Source organism: Protopterus annectens, chromosome 1.part2, assembly GCF_019279795.1.
Source record: "Protopterus annectens isolate FY-2018-M chromosome 1.part2, PAN1.0, whole genome shotgun sequence".
Classification (NCBI taxonomy): Eukaryota; Metazoa; Chordata; order Ceratodontiformes; family Protopteridae; genus Protopterus; species Protopterus annectens.
The window spans coordinates 896,762,909-896,786,479 of NC_056727.1; the positions used below are offsets into that span (position 1 = coordinate 896,762,909).

Sequence of the window (23,571 nt, forward strand, 5' to 3'; positions counted from 1 at the left end):
CTTTGAGACTGTCACCAAAGCCCTGGATGAGGGAAAGTCAGTACATACAGCTTACCTTGATCTGGCCAAGGTCTTTAACACAACCTCCACTCAGGCATCATCAAAAAGCTAACACAATTTTGTGTTAATGCCTATCCCATCAAGTGGTGGCCAACTGGCTCACTGATAGGACCCACAAAGTCAAAATAGGTGCCACCAACTCTGACAGCAGACCTGATCTGTCCAGGGACCTCTACTGTTTAACTTTTACTTCTTAGAGGTCCAGGCAAAGAAAAAGGGCCTGTGGCTGACCAGGTTTGTGGATGGCTGTAAATTTGGTGCTGCCATTGACTCTCCAGATGATGTTAACATACTACAAGAGGGTCTCACAGCAACAAATGACTTGTGCCAAAGTCATGGCCTTAAGTTAAATGCAAAAAAATGTATTAATGTACCAGTCACCAAAAACATAGCCCCTACTGATTACCACATCAACAGCAACCACCTAAGCACACAACCTGTGATGAGAGACCTGGGTACTCACATTGACAACAATCTCACATTCGACCATCATGTGGCGGCTGTGGTCAGAAAAGCCTTTCACTTGATTCATCTCATAAGTAAGTGGATTTCATCCAGAAAAAAGGAGGTTATTACCTCTCTGTACTCCTCCCTCATTAGGCCTATAATTTAGTATAATGCCCAGTTTGGTATGTACCTCTCCAAACACCTCCACCAACTGGAAAGGCCACAGAAATACCTCACAAAGAGAACCTATGGCCTCCAACACCTGTCCTATGTGGACATGCTGAAATCACTATCACTACTCAGTATCATACAGATTGCTCAAAGGTGATCTGTGTCTTGCTTACAAGGCAATATTGGACCCTGCCCTACTAGAAATGCTCCATATCCATAAGTCTAACTTCTCGTGCATTACCCGCTCGATAGACCTAAATCTAATATGCTACATCAACAAAACCTGCTGCAGAGACAGGTTTGTCTCCCAGAGGCTGTTCCATCTCTAAAATAGACTTCCCATACATGTCAGAGTACCTCACTGAACCTCTTCATTTGCAACCTTGATGACTGGATGGGAAACCATAAATTTGTCTCAGGGGTTCCACATTTGCCCCTCATTGACAGGGGTGACAGGTCCTGACTGAGGTTTCTTTTTTGGGGATAAACACTTGGTTGTGCTTGTAAGGGCCCCAGGGCCATTAGCCTTGTAACCTCCTATGATCCTATGTAGTCCCCCTTCTTCCTCCCCCTCCCCTATCACTCCCAATATTTTGGATGGGGAATAAAACACAAACTCCTGGTGGAAACAGGAACAACAACAACACTAACAGGGGAAAGAGAGGCAGAGGAAGATGAACTCTAGAGTGAATAGCAATGATTTTAATGAAGTCAATAAGATCAATGCAACAAATGTAACAAATGAAATCAATGTAGAAAAGAATGAATCAATATTGTGACATCCACACATTTTCTGATTTTTAATGTATCAATGAAGAATTTTAACAGTGATGAAATTAGTGTTCTGATGAAAGCATTTACATTTATTCCTGCAAAAATTGTTTCATATACAGATTTAATTATTGATTTTTAAAATTCTGTATTAGGAAATATAATTTAAAGTACATTTTGCATGGTGTCAACAATGAACGTGAAGTAGTAATTCAGAGACCAAGTTGCTTTAATCCACCAGCAATAAACACTTTAGAGGTGTTTAATAAGACTTGAGAAGCTGGATTTGATAACATGGTGAGGCAGAAATATAAATATAAAATGTTTAATTTAAATGCTCAATAACTAAATGCTTTAGTTAATTTGATACAGTGCAAGTATTTGAGGTTTATGAAAGTGGACAAAGCTGTGGCATGGTGATTATGGAGCAAGCCCGATATGAAAAAGAAATTTAAAAAATTTTAGAAGGGGAAGAGTATAGGAAAGTTAGTAAGGACTATATTAAAAATGTTATAATAAAACTGGTGAATGTCTGTTTGCATTACTTAATCAGAAATATATAAATTTTAAGGTTTACTCATATTTGAATGTAGAACAACCTGAGTTAGGTATTCTATTTGGTATACCTAAAAAACATAAAGATTGTGTTAACCCACTATTTCAACTGGTAGTTTCAGCATTTAGGAACAAAACAGTGACAATTTCAAGCTATTTGGATGCAATTTTAAATAATATTGTACAGCGAAGCTCTTTTTATTTGAAAGATCCATGGTCATTAATAGAATGTTTCAGGGACTATGATTTTAAAGAAGATGAGAGATTTTTAGGAACAGTAGATCTAGAATCACTGTATGCTAGTATTAAACAAAAAGAAGGGATAGAGTTTATCAGGAAGTATTTACATGAAAGTGAACAAATGGAACAATACAAGTTAAATTTAGTAAGTGTTTTTATGAATATTCTTTTTAGAAATTATTTTTTTAATTTGCAAGAGGACTGTTTCAATTAACTACCAGAGTATCAATGGGGGCAAAATTCACCCCCTCATTTGCTAATTTAGTATTATGTTGGTGGGAACACAATTTTTTAGTTGAACTTCCACTTTTTAAGTATGTAAGGTTGTATAGATGATTTAGTGATATGATTTTTATTTGGGAAGGAGATATATGAAAGTTTTAATTTGTTCATGAAATAATTAAATGATATTATTTCCTGGCTCAATTTTATTATTAGTGGTAAGGGGACTCAGATCAACTTTTTACATATTAATATAATAATGGGTGTTGAAGAGAAATGTTTTATGACATCTATTTACAGAAAAAAAAACTTTTCAAAATAATTATCTTTACTGTTCAAGTTATCATCCCCATTTTATACAACAAAATATATACAGGAGACAATTGACTCATATTAATTAAGTCATTAGTGAGGATAACATTTTTAAGGAAGAAGTAGAGTTTATTAGAAAATTATTTTTGTATACAGGCTATCCCCTAGATGAGTAAATTGAAATAGAAATAGATGTTAAGAAAGACAGGATGACACAATTTAAACTTTTGATTAGAACAGAAAGTGGAAGTAGTACAATAGGAAATGAAGCAAACAGGAGTACTACAATGTAAAATAGTCCTGCTTTTCCAGTCCCTATGAGTACAGATAGTGTAGAAATTATGATTATTATTAAAAGTAACTGGAAAATAGTAAAGGGTAACAAGAAGTTAATGCAAGTAATAGGCGAGGTCCAGAAATTTATTTTTAAAAAGTTTATTAATATTAAAAAAATGTTAGAATTTAATCTTTGAAAACAAAAGATTTACTAGATCAGTGGGGACCTTTGCATGTTGAGATTGCAGGTAGTGTAGATTTTTAATTACTACAAGAAATGTTATGTTTCCCCATAAAAATATACTGGTATAATTGCCATAGCTCAGGTATTGTTTATGTAGCCGTATACAGTTCAGATTCTGGGAATTATGTTGGCAAGAGTATTCAACAACTCAGAATGAGAGTGAGGGAACATATTAGAGTAGTAAAGAATGGGGATAAATGTTTTGGCAAAGCATACAGCTGAATGTGTTAATTTTCATATGTTTTTTTTTTTTGTGTGTTCTTGAGCAAATAGAGGAAAGCAGGCTTGTAACAGCATTTAATTTTCTTGAAGTCAGGGAAGTCTATTGGTAGGTCCTTTTAAGGATGGGTAGACTCCATAGTTTAAATGAAACAGTTAATTTAAAATGTGTTTTAAAATGAAATTATAAGATCTTTAAAAAGTTAAATGATATATATTTAAATTGCTGTTTATTGGTGCAAAATGTGTGATGTCATTTTTGGCGGACTATTTAAATTTGAGAAGTTTAGATTCAAAGGTTTTTCTGATGAAGTTCCTGTGTGGTTTATATTTCTAATAAAATAAGGAATGAAAGTGCCTAAATACGAGTTTTTAGTTTTTGTTTGTATTAAAAGCTCTTGGTTCATGTTCATCCATGTATCATACCTTTGTTGTACCAACTGTTAGAGGACTGGAGCAGTTACACAAGGTTTTCTTTTATCTGCCAGCTTTACCTTGTGGTTGGTGTTATTTTCTGTTCATTTGTTTCTAACTGTCTGCAAAATAGACAAATTCATTCATTTTTATAGGGCATATTTCCTTTAACTGGTAATTTACTAATTTGCAACCTGCATATGAAATCATGTCATTCAATATATTATTTCTTTGCTTTATAGCTTTTATTTTTCTTCTGTTAAATGTTTGCATGGATTCACATGTTAAATTTATAACACTGTATTTTTATATAATATTTTCCTGTTTTCTTCTATTTCTTCTATCTTTAATTTCTATAGTTTTATTTTTTCTTGAGACATTCTTATATCTTCATTTCTCTATTCTATCTCCCTTTACTTTGTTTTAATTATATCCCATTATGTTTTATATTTTCCTTAAATATACTTATTACCAACTTATTTTCTTTTCTATTTAGCCATACCAATATCCTGTACATATTCAATGAAGCTCAATATACTATTGGATTTATTAAACCTCTATTCCCCTTTCTCCTTTTCCATATACAACATCCCTCATTTCATTTGATTTAATCTCGATCCCAGATAAATTGAAATATAATTTCATTGAACTTTTTTCTCCAAATCTGTTGGTATCATATATATATATATATATATATATATATATATATATATATATATATATATATATATATATATACTAGCTACATATGATTATTTTCCTATCCATATTGTGTTTATCAAATGTACTTTTTATTAAAGGACAATATATACCTATTCCACATGATACTTAGTCCTTTTACATTTCTCAGATTTTTCTCTCATTGTTCCTTCAATGTATTATCTTCTCTAAAAGCAATTCCCAATACTGACATATTTTCCTTTTCAAATCATATTCCTTAAAATCATCACCTTTTCCCTTATTTCCATAAATTTCATCTTATGTTATATACTTCAGCTTATTTTCTAATCTTTTTTGAAATATATTCATAAATAGTTTATAACCATTATTATTCAACATTACTGGTCTCCATTTTTTAATTTCCTTCTTTTCGCTTTTCTTCCATATAAACCTCATAACTTCTCTACATATTTCATCATAATTAATACCATAGTTTTGCTATTCATTAAATAGTTTTATTGAAATTTCTTTTTGCTATTGTATTAAATCCTTATACATTAGATATACTAAACCATCTAATCCAACTGCTGAATTTACATTTACTTTCTTCACATTTTCTGATTCTATTATAATATGTTTTCTATTTCTTTATTTTTTCTTCTGCAAACTGTTTTACTTTATACTGTTCTCTCCTTTTTATTTCTTTTTTGCAATCTCTTTTACATACCTTATTGCTATAGTCATTATATTTTCTGATTTCTTTCAAAATTTCCTACTTCATTTTTCATTTCTCTCATTACACCACTGTCTTCCTTTACTTCTCTGTTTAAATATGGTGACACTTGTCCCTTTTTTAGTTTTCGAAAATATATTTTTCTTATATAATAAAGCTTTATTTTTTCTTGATTCATCTGATAGATCTCTTTTTTTCTAAAACATTCCCTTTCATTTTTATCAACACTAAATAAAGCAGGTTTTTGCATTTCTCTATACACCTTTTTTCTTTCTGCATTTTCCTATATTAAATACATTTTTGCATATTTTTCTTTTAAATATTATCCACCATTCTGACCAATTTTTGAAAAAATGTCTCATTCTCAAATGATCTTCCATAGCTCTATTATAACTTCTTGACCTTTTTCATTCCACTCCTTTACATTAGCTCTTTTAATTATTCCTTTTACTGTTTTAATATATTCCTTACTTTCATCTCTAGCAATCTATATAGTCAAATGAGCAGAAAAAACAATTTCTACTATTTCCTATATCATTATCTTCATAGTCTTTGATAAAAAAATAATCGATCTCTGTTTTTAATTTTTCTGTGTATTTTTATTCAAGTTACTTTCAAGTTACATAACTCTAAACTTCCACATTTTATTACTTCATTCATTACTTTATTATCTGATGTATTTTTTATTTTTAAATCTTATATCACAATTAAAGTTTGCAGTTATTATTTTTTCTATATTTAACAGTCAACAAAAATCCCAGCAGAAACACAGCAGAGGTTTAAAAGCAGTATAAATTCTTTCCTTTCAGTATATTGTAAAATTCCAATAGCATATGCTCTCTCTCTCTCTCTCTCTCTATATATATATATATATATGTATATATATATATATATATATATATATATATATATATATATATATATATATATATATATATATATATACATATACACACACATTCACACACACACACATATATATATATATATATATATATGTATATATATATATATATATATATATATAAATATATATATATATATATATATATATATATATATATATATATATATATATATATATATATATATATATATATATATATATATATATATATATATATATACATATATATATATATATATAGGGCTATGTAAATTGGTATAATACACATTTGTATGGCACACAATTCATCTAAACATTCTGATCTAAAACACAAGTCATTGACAACATATTTATGTGAAATTATTTGGTCTTAACACATTTAACTTATGGATGCTATATACTGACAGACACAAACAGAAGGTATGCTGTATGGAACATCATATTAACTAATGGAACGTCTTAGGCAGGGAAACCTAGAGACATCTCTGTCCAGCACAAAATGCAGGTCACTGTTTTTCATTGTAAATCAATGCTGATGCAATGCATATGAGTTTGAGATCTATGATTCCCTGCTTATGAGAGTTATCGATTGTCTTAGAATTGGTGTGACAGTAGAACTGGTAGATATATTTTGGGGGACATGTGATGTAGGGGGGTTGTCCCCTGGAAAAAACACTTGTAGCTGCCTTTTTTCTAAGCTCACAAATTCTATAATTCTTCTAGCTGATGAGTGGGTTGTTGGTGTTCTTTTTCCAAACATGTTGCATTTAGACCAAATATTTTCACAAAAAATGTGTTCTTGGCTATTTGTGTGTAATATAAAAATGTTTAGTTGAATTGTATGTCACAGAAATGTGTAGTCCACCAATTTACATAGACCTAAATATTATCTATCTCTCTATCTATATATAGATGTGTATTTATAATATCTATATGTATTAAATGGGAGAACTGATTTTATCAAAATCTGTTTAGCTTACACAGTTTAGTCAACTATACAGGTGGTCAACAGGTAAGCGAGATCTCAGAATTTTCTGGGTAGGGAAATACACCATTTTCCTGACAGATTGTACTATCTCATAGTTAGCATATATAATTATCAGGGGGTATGGGGAGCACAGCCCTCCACATGGGTGTTCAGGGGATGCTTCTCCTACAAAAAAACAACATTTAAGGCTATTTTCTAAAAATTGGTTATGCACACACCAAGATTTTTGCTCAGTGCCTGTGTGGTAGTGTGCATCGGCATTTGCAAAGTTGACTTTGTGAACATTGATGTGTGGGTCATTGACTGTTTTACTGTAGACCCCTATAGATACATATTCATGTGAAAAGATTGAACACTCATTTGTCCAAGCCAAAAAAAAAAGAAGTTATGTCTTACCATAATGTTCCATCTGTATTTTTGATCTTCATCTATTCTTGACTCCAGGGTACGGTTCCAATCCTCAGAACTGATCTGGCTGATATATAGTTCCTCACAGCAGCCAAAAAAGTCTTTTGAGATGCTAATCTACCCACAATGCCCCTCTCCACATTGCCTCAGAGCAAGTTTGCAAATTTACAGAAGAATAAGACACTCTAGCTCAAGTCAGAAGCCAGGTCCAAGGTGCATCTTAATGGAGAAACCTAGGACAGAGTGTCTCTCCACCAGAACTCTAAAGGAGGGGGCAGGTGAGGAGGGATGCAAGAATAGATGAAGATTGACAACACAGATGGAAAATTATGGTAAGGCATAACTTCTTTATCTGATGTTGTCAATCTTCACCTATTCTTAGTTGTGGGACAGAGTTCCCAGCTAACTTAGATCCTGTGTGACCCTATGGAATAACATTCCTGAGAACCATAGAATCAAAAGAGGCTCTCCCCCTGGAGACTATATCCAATTTGTAATGAGTAACAAAGGTATGTAGGTTAGTCCATGTTGCGGATGTCCGACAAGAAAGCTTTAGAATGAAAAACAGCCAAAGTTGCCATAGATCTGGTAGAATGTGCCTTCACCGGCATAGGGAGATTTAGATTTTTTTTCATGTAAATAAAAGAAATGCAATCTCTTAACCATCTAGACAGAGTAACCTTATTAAAAGATTTGCCCAAGGTAGCACTTGCAAAGGAAACAAACAATTGTTCTGACTGTCTAAATTGCTTAGTTCTGTGCAAATAAAAATGTAACTGTTTGTGCATGTCCAGAAGGTGCAAGCAGTATTCACCTTTATTAAAAAAAAATGGGAAAAATACAGGCATGTCTATAGACTGATTGATATTGGTCTCTGAGATCATTTTAGGAAGGAAGGACAGGTTTGTTCTGCGAGACAATCTGACTTTATGGAATACTAAATAAGGGGCTTTAGAACATAGAACATGTAATTTGGAGATTCATCTCACAGAAGTGAAGTGACAGCTATAAGCAGCAATGTTTTTCAAGAAAGAAACTTTAAGTCACATGTAGCTGCAGGTTCAAACAGAGGTAATATAAGAGATTGCAATACAATAGTCAAGTCCTGTGGTGGTAGGGGGTCCTTGAATGGGGGGCTTTAAATGAATGCTGCCTTTAAGAAAAAAACTTATAAAGCCTGTGGGAAATTAAGGATTGATCTCCAAAACCATTATGGAAATTTGAAATGGCTGCTAAGATGACCTTGACCATGGAGGCAGAAAGACCTTTACCAGAAATGGAAGTTAGAAATTCCAGAACTTTTTCTACTGGTGCTGAAAATGGATCCAGACCATTATCAGAAGCCCAAATAGAAAATCTCTTCCCTTTACTATGGCAGAGTTTTTCTGGTGGATGGTCTATGGGATGCCAGCAGAATGTGTCATAGAGGAGATGGAATACCATTATGCCTGGTGACTAATGAATTTGGAGGAACCCATCATTAGCTTGAGAGTCTGTAGATTGTAGTGCACTAGTCCCTGAGGATGGGACAGAACATCTGGAACTGGATGCAGAATCCATGGACAGTGAAGTAGATGAGGTCAGAGGAAGGGAAACCATATCTGTAGAGGCCATTATGGTGGATGAGGATCACTTTGCTTCTCAAACAAGCTGTTTTCTTGAGGAAAAGAGGGATTAGAGGCAAGAGGGAAAGGCATAAAGGAGGCCCAGGGGCCAATTGAGAAGAGGAGTGTCTCTGGTGGACTCCCCCTGAGGGAGAATTAGGACAAAGCAGCTTCTGCACTTGTTGATGGCTGAAGCAAACAGGTCACAGCAAGGCTGGCCCAAGTGAAGAAGGATCTTCTTCACTACTCTGAAGTTCAGAGGCCACTCATGAGGCATGAGGATTCATTTTCTCAATTTGTCCACAATCAGGTTTGAACTCCCCAGGATGTGCATTGCTATCAGAAAGTGGTTGGAAGTTATGGCCCATTGCCACACTCAAAGGGCTTCTCAACACAGCGGGTAAGACTTAGTCCCCCCCTTGTTTGTTGATGTACCAGACCACAGACATGTTGTCTGATTGAATAGCTACTGTTCCTTGAGGCAAGACCGAATTAAATGCTTGCAATGCCAAAAGCACTGCCCTTAACTCTTGAACATTGATATGTAGATTGGCCTCCGAGGGGGACCAAGTGCCTTGGACTGTCTTCCCGAGATATATCCCCCCCACCTCATCTGGAAAGCATCTGTGGTCACTATGGCCTTGGGCTGAGGGGGGGGCAAAATGATGGCCTAGAAGAATTTCCTTGGACTGCATTCACCAGGTTAGGTCATTTTTGCATCACTGGATATAAAAACTAGGTGATTCATGGGATGGCTTAGAAATGACCATTGGATCACAAGGAGCCATTGAAGAAGTCTCATGCAAAACCTTGCTAGTGGAACTAACATGATTGCTGCTGCCATGGAGCCCAGTGCTTGTAGAATTTTGTGCGCTGGTATCTTGTTCAAACAAAGGAGAGGATGAACCTCTGATTGCATTTTTTGCAACATGTGGCGGGGAAGCAATGCCACACAAGACAGCGTTTTGAGACGAGCTCCAATGAACTCCACATCCTGAGAAGGAGTTAGTTGAGACTTTGCAAGATTAACCATGATGCACAACTTTTGAGGTAGTTCCAGAATGAAATCCATTGTTCGTAGAAGTAGATGCCTGATGGAAGCGGTGAGGAGCCAGTCATCTAGGTAAGGAAATACTCGGAGTCTGTGCAACCTCAAATGAACTGTGACCACTGCCATGAATTTGGTGAACACCCTGGGGCTGTGGTGAGACTAAAGGCAGCAGTCTGAACTGGTAATGATGTGCTCCTAGCCAGAAGTGGGGGAACTTTCTTGAGTATTTGTCCACCTTTATGCGGTAATACATGTCTTGAAGGTCGATAGACCACATACAATCATTTTCCTCTAAGAAGGAAAGTACTGACTGAACCATGACCATCCAGAATTTTGACTGTTGGATACATTTGTTTAGAATGCTGAGATCTCAAATTGGTCTCCAGTCGCCTGTTTTCTTTGGCACAAAAAAGAACCTTGAGTAAAATCCAGATCGTAATTGGTCAGGTGGGACTTTCTGAATGACTCTTTTTTCTAGCAGTTTTTTCTTTCTAAAGCTGCTTGATCCCTCTGACAGGGTGGAATGTCAGAAAGTCTTACTTGGGTTCTCAGGTAAAGAATAAAGGGGATTAAATAACCTCTGGAAATTATCCTTAGCACCCAGGCATCGGTAGTTATGCGTCAACAGGCGGTTGGGTACAAGGAAAATCCTCGCCCGACTGCCTCCAGAGGCAAGCAATAGGGCCCCATTCAAGAACGATGATAGTGTTGACCAGAGAAGGACTCCCTGGAATCCTGATTATGCAGACCACCCCTGCCCCTCGGATGGCGTCGTCCATTGTAACTCCCCACTCTGCCACAAGGTGAGTCTGTACCATGTATGTCCTGGAAAGGCTTCTGGGACTTTTTGAACCATATCTTACCACTCCTTTGATTCCTGGAGTAGGATTGCTGAGAAGTGGAAAAATGTATGCCCACAGCAGATAGAGTCTTTCCATCCTTTTCACACCTGGACAGAGTTTCCTTTGCTTTGGGCCCAAACAATGAGGATCCATCAAAGGGAGCATTGATGAAGGAAGACTTGAATGGTTCTGCAAACTAGCACAGGTGCATCCAAGCATGTTGTCAAATAGCAACACCTGAACCTGCTGACCTGGTTGCCTCCTCAGCTGCATGTGCAATGAGCCTCATGGACGAATTCGAAATAGACTCCATGGTAGCTAACTGGGAGGCTAATCTATCTTGGACTCCCTCAACCACTGCTCTCACTAGGGTATCCAACAGATCCTTGACCAGATCCCCTTGAAGTCTAATAAAGTGTGCCAAAAAGTTCAAGGACCTGATGGAAAAGGTCGATGATGCATAGACCCGCTTCCCAAATCCATCACCATGGACTCTTGATTAGGGGGATTTACAGTAGAACTTTCATCAGCTAATTCTTTCTTAGTGTCAGCCACAACCACCATGGCATCAACTACTAAGCCCTTTGCCCAATGTGGATCGTCCTTAGGAGCAGAAAGTATTTTATCATGGCTCTGGTGTATAGGTTCGACAGAGTCAGGAGCCTTCCAAGCTCACTGAGTGATCAATTTAATTAGGTCGTCAGTGGGCAGGGTCACACAGGAAGCAAATAGGAGAGTACCAAAGGCCTGCAAGTACATGGATTCCTCAGAAGAAGGGTCTTTGGGTTTCCAATCACCCCTCTGTTTTAGGATCTCAAGAATATCTCTGAAGGACACATGGGGAATCCACCCCTTATCGAAATCCATGTCCTCTGTGATGGATTCTTCAGGAGAATCAAGGTGTTTCCTCTCACACAATCTCTTCCTAGGTGGCTCTTCAGTGGGAGCATGTGAAGAGGACTCAGAAGAGGGTATGCCTTTAGTATGGTAAGCCTTGCGGCCTTGGAACTCGCTGTCCAGGGATTGAGGTTAGTGGTAGAACTGGTAAATCTGGGGTCAAAGGGAGAGACTCCAGTAATCCAGGACCTACCTGAGATGAGGCAGTAGCCAAGGTTCTTTCCATGGCTTGAGAGGTAAGACCCCCTGAGGAGAGATGGGAGCCCAGAACCAAGACAGACAAACTTGGAACAGGGGTCAAACCCCCACTCTGAGAGAACTCACAAACTAGAACCCAGGATGGGTCTTCTGCTGAAGCAGCCTGAAGAGTCAAGGCAGGCTCCATAGAGAAAAATAGGAGCTGACTTAAACCCCTCAGATCCAATAAGGAAGACATGGCCTTGGGGACCCATCATCTGCAAAGGCACCGAAGGCATCAGAGCCATACCAGGTGTCGAAGACAAAAAGATTGTCAGTGCCGAAGTCATTGGAACCTGTGAAGTTGGAGTCAAGAGCTCTAGAGCCTGTGAAGAGGTCTGAGGAGGAGAATAAGAAGAGGTCATAGGGGAGAAACCTCCTGCATCAGAAGGGAGAGGGGGCTGAGAAGATGAGGGAAGACCCCTGGCTGTCAGAATTTGATCCACCAACCTTAGTATATCAACTTCTGAGAGACTTCTGGTGGAGCAATTGGACAATCCAGGGAGATTTGGGCCGCTCCAGGAAGGGGCTAGGGAGTTGTCCAAAGGACGGATCAATCGAGGGTGAATAAGTAGTCCTAGGTTTAGTATAGCTGTCAGTTTTTGGCACCATAGGTGAAGCCATGGAAGATATCCGTGCAGACATGGCAGCATTGACAATTAGTGCTGGTGTCAGAACTGTGGTCAAAGTAGGTGTCATAATTTGAGTAGGCGTCATGATCAGTATTAAGGGCACTGGTAAGGGTAGCAGTGCCAAAGATTCAGACCATTCTGAAAGCTTCGGAACTTTAGTTCTTGGTTCCGAAGAGGAACCTGCTGAAGTCCGAGGGAGTTGTCAGCAACGAATGGGAAGATTTGGAACCAGAGGCCAGAGGAGACTGGTCAGCCATGGACAAGGCTTCTTTGAAAATGACTTTAAGTAGCCCTTTGAGAATAAGCTTATTCTTCTGCTCTATTAGGGTTCTGTTACTGAAACTGGCAGATTGTACATTCAACACTCAAGTGGGGCACACCCAAACAATAAATACAACATTAATGATTATCAGAGTTTGGCATTTTTCTGCTGCATTCTTTACACTGTTTGAAACCAGTAGTTGGGCTTTCTGTTTATCTGCTATCACCCTAACTAATAAAACAGGAGAGGCAGAAGAGAAAGGGAAAAGAAAGACAAACAACCAGCCACACCACAAGAAAAAAGGGAAAAACTACTAGCAATGGTAGAAAGATTACCTAACGGTAAGGGAGAGAATGAACTACCACCGATGGTAGTGGGAATTTAGCAACAGTAAAGGAGGGTAACAAAACCCACTCACACCGAGGGTATACCAGAAAACAGCAAATTCTGAACTAGTAGAGATTAATATAAAGAACTTAACCAGAAATTTACTAAAATGGAGTAAAATATAAAGTTTTACTTAGCTACAAGAGAGGAATCAGCTGATATGTCTTAGCTGTAAGAGCAGCAAACGAGATCTGAGGTAATGTGGAGAGGGGTATTGTAGGTAGACTAGCAGCTTGAGAGACTTTTTTGGCTGACGCGAGCTATATATTGGCTGGACTGGTTCCAAGGATTGGAACCGTACCCACAAGTCAAGAAAAGATGAAGACTAACAACATCAGATCATTAGTTTCATAAGATCAAGACCCAAAACAATAAAACCATAAAATCAAGAACCAGAACCATAAAAATAGAACAAAACACATTCAAACATATTTTGTGTAAGGAAATAAGCCCACCTTCACCCTAACAGCTAATTAGATATAACAACATTATAGTGAGGAGAAAGGCCAAAATCTTACTCCATTAATATACTGCAATATATCATACGCAGCAACCAGCATTTAATGAGGACAAGTGAAAGGTTCAACATTTTGTCTGTTAATTAAAAATAAAGAATATTTTCATTTTTGGAGCGCTGGAATTTTGTTTTTATATATATTTATATTTATATAGAGATATATATATATATATATATATATATATATATATATATATATATATTGCGGTGGTGGTGCTGCGGTAGCATTGTCGCCTCATAGCAAGACATTGCCCTGTTCAATTCTCAGCTAGAGCGTCTTCTGTGTGGAGGCATATGTGAATGGGGCATGCATCAGGGCTGCTAACCCGGTACGTAAAAATCCACTAACAATCATTAGCGGACCGGAGTTCCGCTGTGGCGACCACTAACTGGAAAAAGCCGAAAGACACAAACAAATATATATATATATATATATATATATATATATATATATATATATATATATATATATTAAGGCCAAAAAGCCAAACCCCACTAACTGTAGACATGCCATGTGTCTCTGTTATTAATACACAATAACTAGATTGTCCATACTTTAAAAAGACAAAGGTTAAAAACAAGCCCAATGTCCATAACATTAGGTGAGTGCAAAATATCCCAAATGACATCCAGACTGAATTGGAAAGGGTTAAAAATACAAGTAAACTACAGGAAAGACCCAGCAATGCTAAAGTCTTCACTGTGTCATACCTTAAACCTCTCATAGAGGAGGTCCATGGGACATATATTTAATAAAAGCAATTCCACCAAAGTAATTCAGGCACCTGAGAATTTGACTAGCTGTAACTTCTGATTTCCAGAAACACACTAAAAAACATGGAAGAGAATTAAATCTCTACTTATTAAGCCAGAAGACTGTCCACCTGATTTACAGATCCAGGAAAAACAGCCTAGGCAAAGAGCAAAACACACCCATGCACAACCAGACCCACCCACACAACACACACACACACACACACACACACACACACACACACACACACACACACACACACACACACACACACACACACACACAAACACACACAAACACACACAAAGCCACCCTAAAAACCACAAACATTTGCCAATAAAATATGCCATTTTATTACAGGCTCCTATCATTAACTCTCTTTAAAAGCAGATTTCCACCAATCACACAAAAATCTGCTGACCTCTGTGCTCTATAAATCCCTTACACCTCACTCATTTCCCCCACTAGCAGATAAACTCACACCTTGAACTTCATTATAAAACCTTAATTATCTTTAACAATCCACCCCCAGTCTGATTACTCATGCCTTGTTAAATCAGACCATAAATTAGTGACCTTTTCATTTACAGTGTTGGTACTTTCCCTGCAAATATCTGTGTTTAGGAACTTCTCAAATGCAAACCTTCTAGTTACTTGATGATCTAAGTCAATTCTGTTGTAATCCTCCTCTGATGGATCATGTTACTAAGCCTGCTCCCTATGCCTTTGCTTTTACTTAAATAGTTGTATTGATAAGACTGTCCCTATCTTTACCAAATATAATGAAAAATTTAAAGACAAAACCCTTTGGTTAATGGTTAAGTATGATAACTGTGCACCAACAGTAATTCCAATGCTTTTGGAAATGTTTCTGTTCTTCAAACATGAAGTTGGAATATATAAGTCCAGGGGATGGGAGACTTGCCCCTACAGCAAAGAGCAAGGGTTTGCTTGTCCTGCCCCACAAAACAATTGCAGTTTATTTTTTGCTCTTGTTTGCTTTGGATGTTTGCTCAATTAACCTGTAGTAGAAATAATATATTTGGTCTAGTTTTAGGCCAAATAAATAGTATCCAAACCAGTAAAAGTACGCCCAACAAATGGAAAAAAGCTCCTGCTGCACAAAAAATAAAATAAACCAAGTCTACATTCCAACGCATGCACAGGAACCAAATGGCATTAGCATGCAATAACGAAAGGCACCAAGTAGTCTCACAAATCAATACGAAGTAGTGAAGTATAAAAACATTTAAATGCTATACAGTAGTAAGCGCTTTCACCCGAAGGCTTCTTCAGACTTTAATTAAAATCATCAAAAACTGATTTAAATAGCAGGTAATAGCAGCTGATAGGCTCATTTTACACACACGTCATAATTAATAAAATATTCTTAAAAACTTTTAAAAGACAAATCTATGAAACTTTATAAAATTAATGACAATCCCAGTTTGTCCTCAAAGTGCATAACATTAATTTATAAACTTATAAAACAGTAACAACAGTATTAATGCACCGCGTTCTATATTGGAAAAACTAATAGGCAACTAAGACAACGCGTTAGGGAACATATTTATCACATTTGTATAGGATCGGAGCATAATGCTCTAGCAAAACACTGTAAGGCTCTAGGAATGTCCCATTCCTTTAAGTTTTGTGTTATTCAGGATATATTTCCAAGTAGTAGAGGGGGTGATATTGATAACTTCACCCAGGAATGTGAGCTAAAATGGATTATTAGATGTAGGGCAGATAAACCCCCTGGACTGAATGATAAAAATCCAGCTAAAACCCATTTTGCATAAGAGAAGAGTTTTCAAGCCCAAAATATGAAATGCATTAATACTAATCACAAAAAACAGCTTCTCCATTCAATCACATATTTTAACACAGAAATGTAATTTTTCAATATTTTTCCAAAGGGGATAAGCCCCCCTGCATCCCCCACACACCCTGCAAATTATATATATATTAACTTCGAGATCTCACTACAGTGGGGAAAAGGGTAAATTTCCCGATCCTCACTGTGCCGCGATCTCCATACAGAACCATTTAACTAACATTTCTGTGTTAAAATATGTCTTTTAATAGAACAGCTGTGTTTTCTGAATGCTCCATGATCTCCATTCAGACGTTCAACTGCTGTTTGACATCAGCAATAGCCTTTTGTTCTTCCTAAGTTCAGTATGCTAAATGTTTGTTCTCACAGCAGTTTTGGTCTTCTTGTCTAGATAATTTAAATCCTGTCATTCCGGCAATTCAATCTACTGAAGTAGAGCCATATAAATATAGATATGCAAATAATCCAATGTCAAATGTTCATAATATCAACATTTTTACAGCTGGCAAAAGTGATCAACATTCATTTGATCACTTCTGCAGGCATTAGTTTGTGGGAGATCACAGAACAGCCTGTAATCAGAATTTTCCCTTCCATGCTCTTGTGCAATCTTGGAGTTTGTATAAACCCTAAAAAAAAAAAAAAAGAAGACAGCAATTTAAACATATTTTTTTTACTTGAATATTCAAGTATAATTGTCTGACAATCTTACTGGATCACTGTCAAAGGAGAAGCTGAGATATATCTGACTGAGATGTAACTTAAGATGTGGTATAAATATGTTTTACATTAATACTGATTACTGGGAAATTCTCAGAGACCACCTGATGTGTAGAATTATATTAAATTTCCATTTGGGTGGGTATATGATGTCTCTTGAGAGTGGAGAATTTAAAAGATATCCATGATATTTCTGTACTAATATTTTACAGCATCAACATAAAAATAAATATTTCTCCAAAGCAATAATTGAAGTTTTCAAAGGATTTGTTTTTCCCTCACCATTCTAAGCTTGACTACTATTAACAATTGAAGTATCTCATGTTATTACTCTTGTCTCATCCCAGGTTTTTGCAGGGATGGGAGACACACTTGCAGTACCATTATGAAAAGCTATGCTACCTGTACTCCTGCAAATTAGTCATTATCAGTCCAAGTTCACTCATTATCAGTCCAAGTTCAAACAATTGTATATCCTAATGCATTACACACTTCCTGAAGAACCCCCTTATTGCACTAATCTCCAGAGCTGTAAGACTCCAGACAAAGAATAATTAAATAATGCTATGATGGATACTGCCCCATGCAAGACTGCAGGTACATATATTGCTTTCCTAAGAAATGTGCTTTTACGCTCAAATGCAGCAATTGTTAGCACTGAGCCCCAGGTATTTTCACTGTCAAGCATTTATATCTCAAGATTTTGTATTTCAGTCAAATGAGGTGCAGATTTCTGCAAGGAACTTTTGTGTACATAAATTTCTACTTGAATTATCAAATGATTGCATTAAGTAGTTGATTGTTATGATATTGGAACAGCCTGTCGGGACATAGACATCATGACATGCATGTGATTGCCAGGAGGAAGTAACTACAATTTACTGCAATGGGACTGCAGTAACAATATTATTTTTATTTTTTTTTTTGTACCAGTGCCCTGCAAGATTAACATAAAGCACTAAGTTTGGGACCATGTTCATAGGTTCATACGTTTATATGTAGCTACTAGGCTACCTGCCCTTGTAGGCCAATTTAAACCAAACCAACTTCCATTTCAAAGCTAAGAATCAAACAATATACCTTATGTCTGTGAGCTAAACACCTTAACATAATCCCAACTTCCCAACCCTACTGTTCCCCCAATTTTGCAGCAAATGAAGAAACCTCTGTTGAAATATCCTCAATAAAATCAACAGCAGCATCTGTCTTGGAGGAGGAATGTAATAGCTATTATGAAATCAGGGATGGTTGAATCATTTTGGCATTCATCTTCTGAACCAAAGACTGACAGACCTAATTTATTCCAGGGAAGATCATCCAGTATATTTCAGGTATGGATTTGGAGCCAACAAGATCTTCACAAACATAACTAATACTTTCCAGTTATCTGGAGTAACCATATAAAGTGCAACCAGAAATTCAGGACAAAAGGGCCAGCTCTGCAAATAATCCTTTTGAAGAAGCATTGAACTTTGAAGAGTCTTTTTCTGCAGAAATTGATAAAAAATGACTTCAATGCAATTTCGACTCTGCTTCCACTATTGCAAACATCAATTTGGAGGTACCTTGCAAAGCACAAGCTATTTTGGGGAAACTTGATAATGTAAGTAAAAAAGTTCAATCACAAAACTATCAGAAGAGTTGCTTCAACAACTTCTAATTGAAAAAAAAACATGAAATAATGCATTGAAATGGCTTCTATCTCAGTCTGAAAGCTAATTTTTGATTTATCAAATAGAAATTAATTAATAAAGGCTGATAATTTTAAACTCAATGCAGAGGTTACTGAACACCAAAAACATATATTTAAATTAACATAAAGAAAATAGAATTATGGGTGTACCAGAGCACTGGGACTCCTCTGATTCAATATTAGAAGCTACTAAATTGATTTTTCAAGCTTTAGGCAGAGAATCTGGTGCTGAGAAGTTCATCTCTTTGAATCTGGATTTGAATAGGTCTTCACGAAATATGTAAAAATGAGATTTATATTAACTGTACACACACTGTATATAAACAATGTAAAATGTTTTTTTCTTAAAATTCAGACTCCATTCCTTTTGAAGCTAGACATGTGAGATAAGCACATTTTATTGAAAAAAGGTATATTATTGTTCCCTGAATATTTCAAGTGAACATGTCAGACCATTTAGGAGATGTAGCTTTTTGCATACAGTGATCAGGAAAAGGTCAGAAACTATTGATAATAATGGCAGATCTCCCTGGAAATAGTCAAAGAATATCTACAAACATGGACAATAAATATATGTATAGGTGAAAGAACTGAGCAGCACTAGAAGTGGGATAAAACAACCAAAGATGACCTGCAAGCTGGCGTCTTAAACAAACGTGATAATCGTCAAAGTCAGTTACCCACATTTGCTAGTACATTTTACACATCTGATGTTTCCAGAGAGGGGTGTTCATAAACAGTAAGGTCAGAGATGGTTAGAAGACTAAGGTGAGTGGGATGGACAGTGAATAACTGTTTACAGGTCTATATACTAATGAAAGTATTTTATACGAGACAATTTGCACCCTCCAATTTTACACCATCTGTACCAAATTATAACAGTTCCTGATTACTATATAATGCTAGTTTGGTAATATGCTGTATGTTGCAAAAATCAGTGTCCATTCATAACAGAATATTTCCTCAACCACGTGGGTAGGAATCACACTTAGATGTCATCTTTTCAGATGTCTGAAGTACGACATTTTCTTTAATGGAAGTGTGCAGTTTTTCCAAGACAAACTGTACCCACTGCCAGTGTAGAAGACTGGACTTCATTTTGGTGCCAAAGTTAAAACAAAGTTGTTTCATATTTCAGAAGTAAAATAGCTGCTCTATGCAAACACCAGAGAAAGCATAAGAAATGTTTTTTTTATCATAAAAGCCACTTTTGACATTTTTGGAAGGCTGTAACTGCCCAAATAGGAAGTGTCCTGCATAAAGAGCAGCTGGTAACAGCCCTAATCACAGTACATGAGAAACAAATCTAGATGACTGCTGTACTAAGCCACTACGTACCAAAACAAAAAATGGTAACAAGTTGGACTCATAGCAGAATTTTAATATATAACAAAAGACAGAATATCTACACTCTTAAAAAAGTAATACTTGAATAAATCTGGCAGGTATCACACAGGATTAAGGTTATAAGCTGTTAATAAACAGCTTCCAGTTGTCAACCTCAACCTGCCTGCTCTTTGACTCAGAGCAAGTCAAATATCAGGTGGTGTTAAAAAGCAATTAAAAAAACTGGGCTAGACTCCTCAATGGTCTCCTGGGCTGCTGCTTAGTGACTACCTATGAACCAATGAATCCTTTTACACTAGTGTCAGACAAATATGAAAAAACAATGCATTTGGTCTTTGTCAAAAGGCCAAGAAATGATTATCCAATATATGCAACTTATAAATGTGTCATTTTTCTCAGATTAATGATTTTAACCAGAAAGCACAAGAGATTGCAACAGCAAGCAGCATATAATACGTTAACATTTTATCACATTTCCTGCTAATATCAGTTTGTTGCTGTCTTCATTGCTTTAGGGCCTTATCTAGGTATCTGCTATCAACTGTAGCTGTAACTTCTTGCTTTAGTATGAAATAATATAATTTTCAAAGACAGAATATCTGTGCTACGAATATCCACAAACAAATGCAGTTTTTTTAAGCATGACATAAAAATAGCTTAAACAAAAATCCCTCAAAAGTCATATAGTATGAAACAGAGGAATCCTGTCCACACTATTTATAAAAAACATGACCTAGTGAATGTATTAACCTGTTTAAATGTGAAATGCAGCTTACTCTTAGTTCCATTTTATGATATCCAAATATCAATGTGTTTACCTTATAATGACCTAGAAATGGGTGTCGTCCACCCGTTATTAGCATATCTTCATCTCGGTCATACATGCAGCGTACTGGACGGCCAGCTCTGTTAAAAAGACAGGTAATCTGTTAAGACACTAAGAAACAAGTCTTGATCTGTTAGTGACATGATAGTATCGAAAAGTTTACTCTACTATTCAGGTTACACAGAGTAAATGTATTTAAAGGAAATCACAAGCCATCTGGATTGCAACATGTTTGCATGGTATAGCATAAACTTTGCTACTGACCGAATTAGACTGTAAAACAGCTATCAGAGCTTTTAATTTGTTCTCATAAATTAAATGACTGAACTATCATTCCTTAGCACTTGTTTACAAGCACCCATCAAACTTTAAAAAGCCCCACAAACTAAGTAAAAATAATTATATATGTATGTCAACTGAAAACAAATCCTCCCACAGATAATTATTTGAATACGACATTGAGGTGATTAGCAATGAAAGCATCCATATGAATCGTATATAATATGTATCAGGAAGGTAAAAGATATACAAGAACAGGTAACAATATGTGGAAGTGGGCAATCTGTCAAGTCTTAGCTCTGTCCTTTGAATATAAAAAGATGGCACTATGGTAGGTAACAAAAAGGTAAAATAGATCATGGAGAAATCAAGGTCTTTAAGTAAGTAAGTCATCATACCTTCAAGTAAAATTATGAATACCAGGTTTTAAAATATAACCTTTAGCATTCTACAAAAGTTAGAGGAGATGACAGTTCATTTTTCCATCTCAAAAGGTTTTCATCTCACCATTACGGAAAGGTTCAAGCTGAAATATTCTAAGGACAAAATCTGATATGGAATTGCCACTTCAAGTCTAGCAGTTAAAAGTCTTTTTTTTCTCAAAACTCATTCTATGGCATTAAATTAATCCAATTAAATAATTAGTTATATGATCAGCAGACATGTAGCTAGCTGCTCTGGCACTCCCTCAGCTTTATGTTAAACAGCAAAAAAAATGATTTAGCATTCTCCTCTAAAGACTTGAGGAGCAAAAAATATAAAGGTCCACTCACAATCCAATCTGGTGCTCCACACAAGCCAAATACACATCTAGCCTCCTTAATTTTGAAGAACAAAAAAGTTCCAATGTACTTTTTAAAGTGTAGCAAGCTGCTTGCTGCTTTTGTAACACGTAGCTAATACAGTTTATGCTACACACATAATGTAAAAGACCTTCAGTAAATTCTGATAGTAAATACTATACCAGCATTCATTTCTAAATGTCTGCATTGAACTTAAGGTTGATCAGGATCTTTCAATTGTGCCCCCTAACACTTTGCACCAGGGGCCATTGCCCCCTTCACCCCACCCTTGCTATACCTCTGATATCAGCTTCATGCTGCGGATAAGTAAAACAGTGACTTCAACTCAGACACCTATATGTAGCTATTGGCCCTAATGCTGGAGAAGCCAACAAGTGGTAGGAAGGTCTGACAAGATAATGCCTGCTCAACACAAAGGATGGAAATTGTGGAAGATGGGAGAACACTAGTCTCATGGCTTTCAGTGTAAACTGGAAAGCCAAATGGCAAGTGTTATTAATTTCTGTGGTGGGAAGAGGTACAGAGCAGAACCTCACCACAGAAGCAGGGGGCTTCTACCTCACAGTGCTCATTCCACACCCACTCAGCTGCAACATCCAGCATGCAAAAGGGGGCTAAAATATAGCTCAAAAGCAGAAATCCAGCCAGTTACCACTAACTGCTTCCCTCTATAACTCCAAGCCAAGTTAATTCAGGAAACTGCTGAACTAATTTGGAGGGTGTTGGCAGCCCAAAGTCTGGAGGTACAGTGATTGCCAGAGAGATGGACATAGACCATATTTATGGTTACAGTTCCAAATACTGACAGTTCAAAATGCAGATACAGGTAAATGCATTTGTGCAAGTGTCGGTGGGTTAGGGTTAGAGTAATGGTCAAGTAATTTGATAGCATTAGTGTTTTGCAAATTTTTTGGTGCTTGTTTCAATATCTGAGTATGTCCTGTACAGTGGCAGTGTTATGGAAAGTTTTTTTTTATAAGTTAAAGTACAGGGTTAGGGTTGGGATGGAGGCAGGGTATGGGATAAAGTTAGTATGCATTGGTAGGGTAGTGCAGAGAGGGCCAACTTGAATTGATTAGGGTCCATGGTTACATCATTTTGAATGGCTAGATTAATGAAATTTAAAAATAAGCTAATGTAACTGAGGGGTCTATAGTTACTAAGGTCTGTTGGACACCCTTGTGTAACAGCATTACAACGGCTATCTTCCAGGCTTAAAAATGTAACTTGTGAACAGAATTGGAATAAAGATATTAATTACATGTTCAGATAGGCCA

At 36.4% G+C, this 23,571-nt stretch overlaps 1 protein-coding gene across 1 annotated transcript in view; it reads right to left on the bottom strand.

Moving 5' to 3' along the window:
* LOC122791686 (xanthine dehydrogenase/oxidase-like) overlaps nt 1–23,571 on the bottom strand; it is a 1,688,659-nt gene that overhangs the window by 549,469 nt on the left and 1,115,619 nt on the right. The window contains exon 24 of the mRNA XM_044059558.1: nt 21,205–21,292. Within this exon, the coding sequence (XP_043915493.1) occupies nt 21,205–21,292 (88 nt within the window). The remainder of the gene's footprint in view (nt 1–21,204; nt 21,293–23,571) is intronic.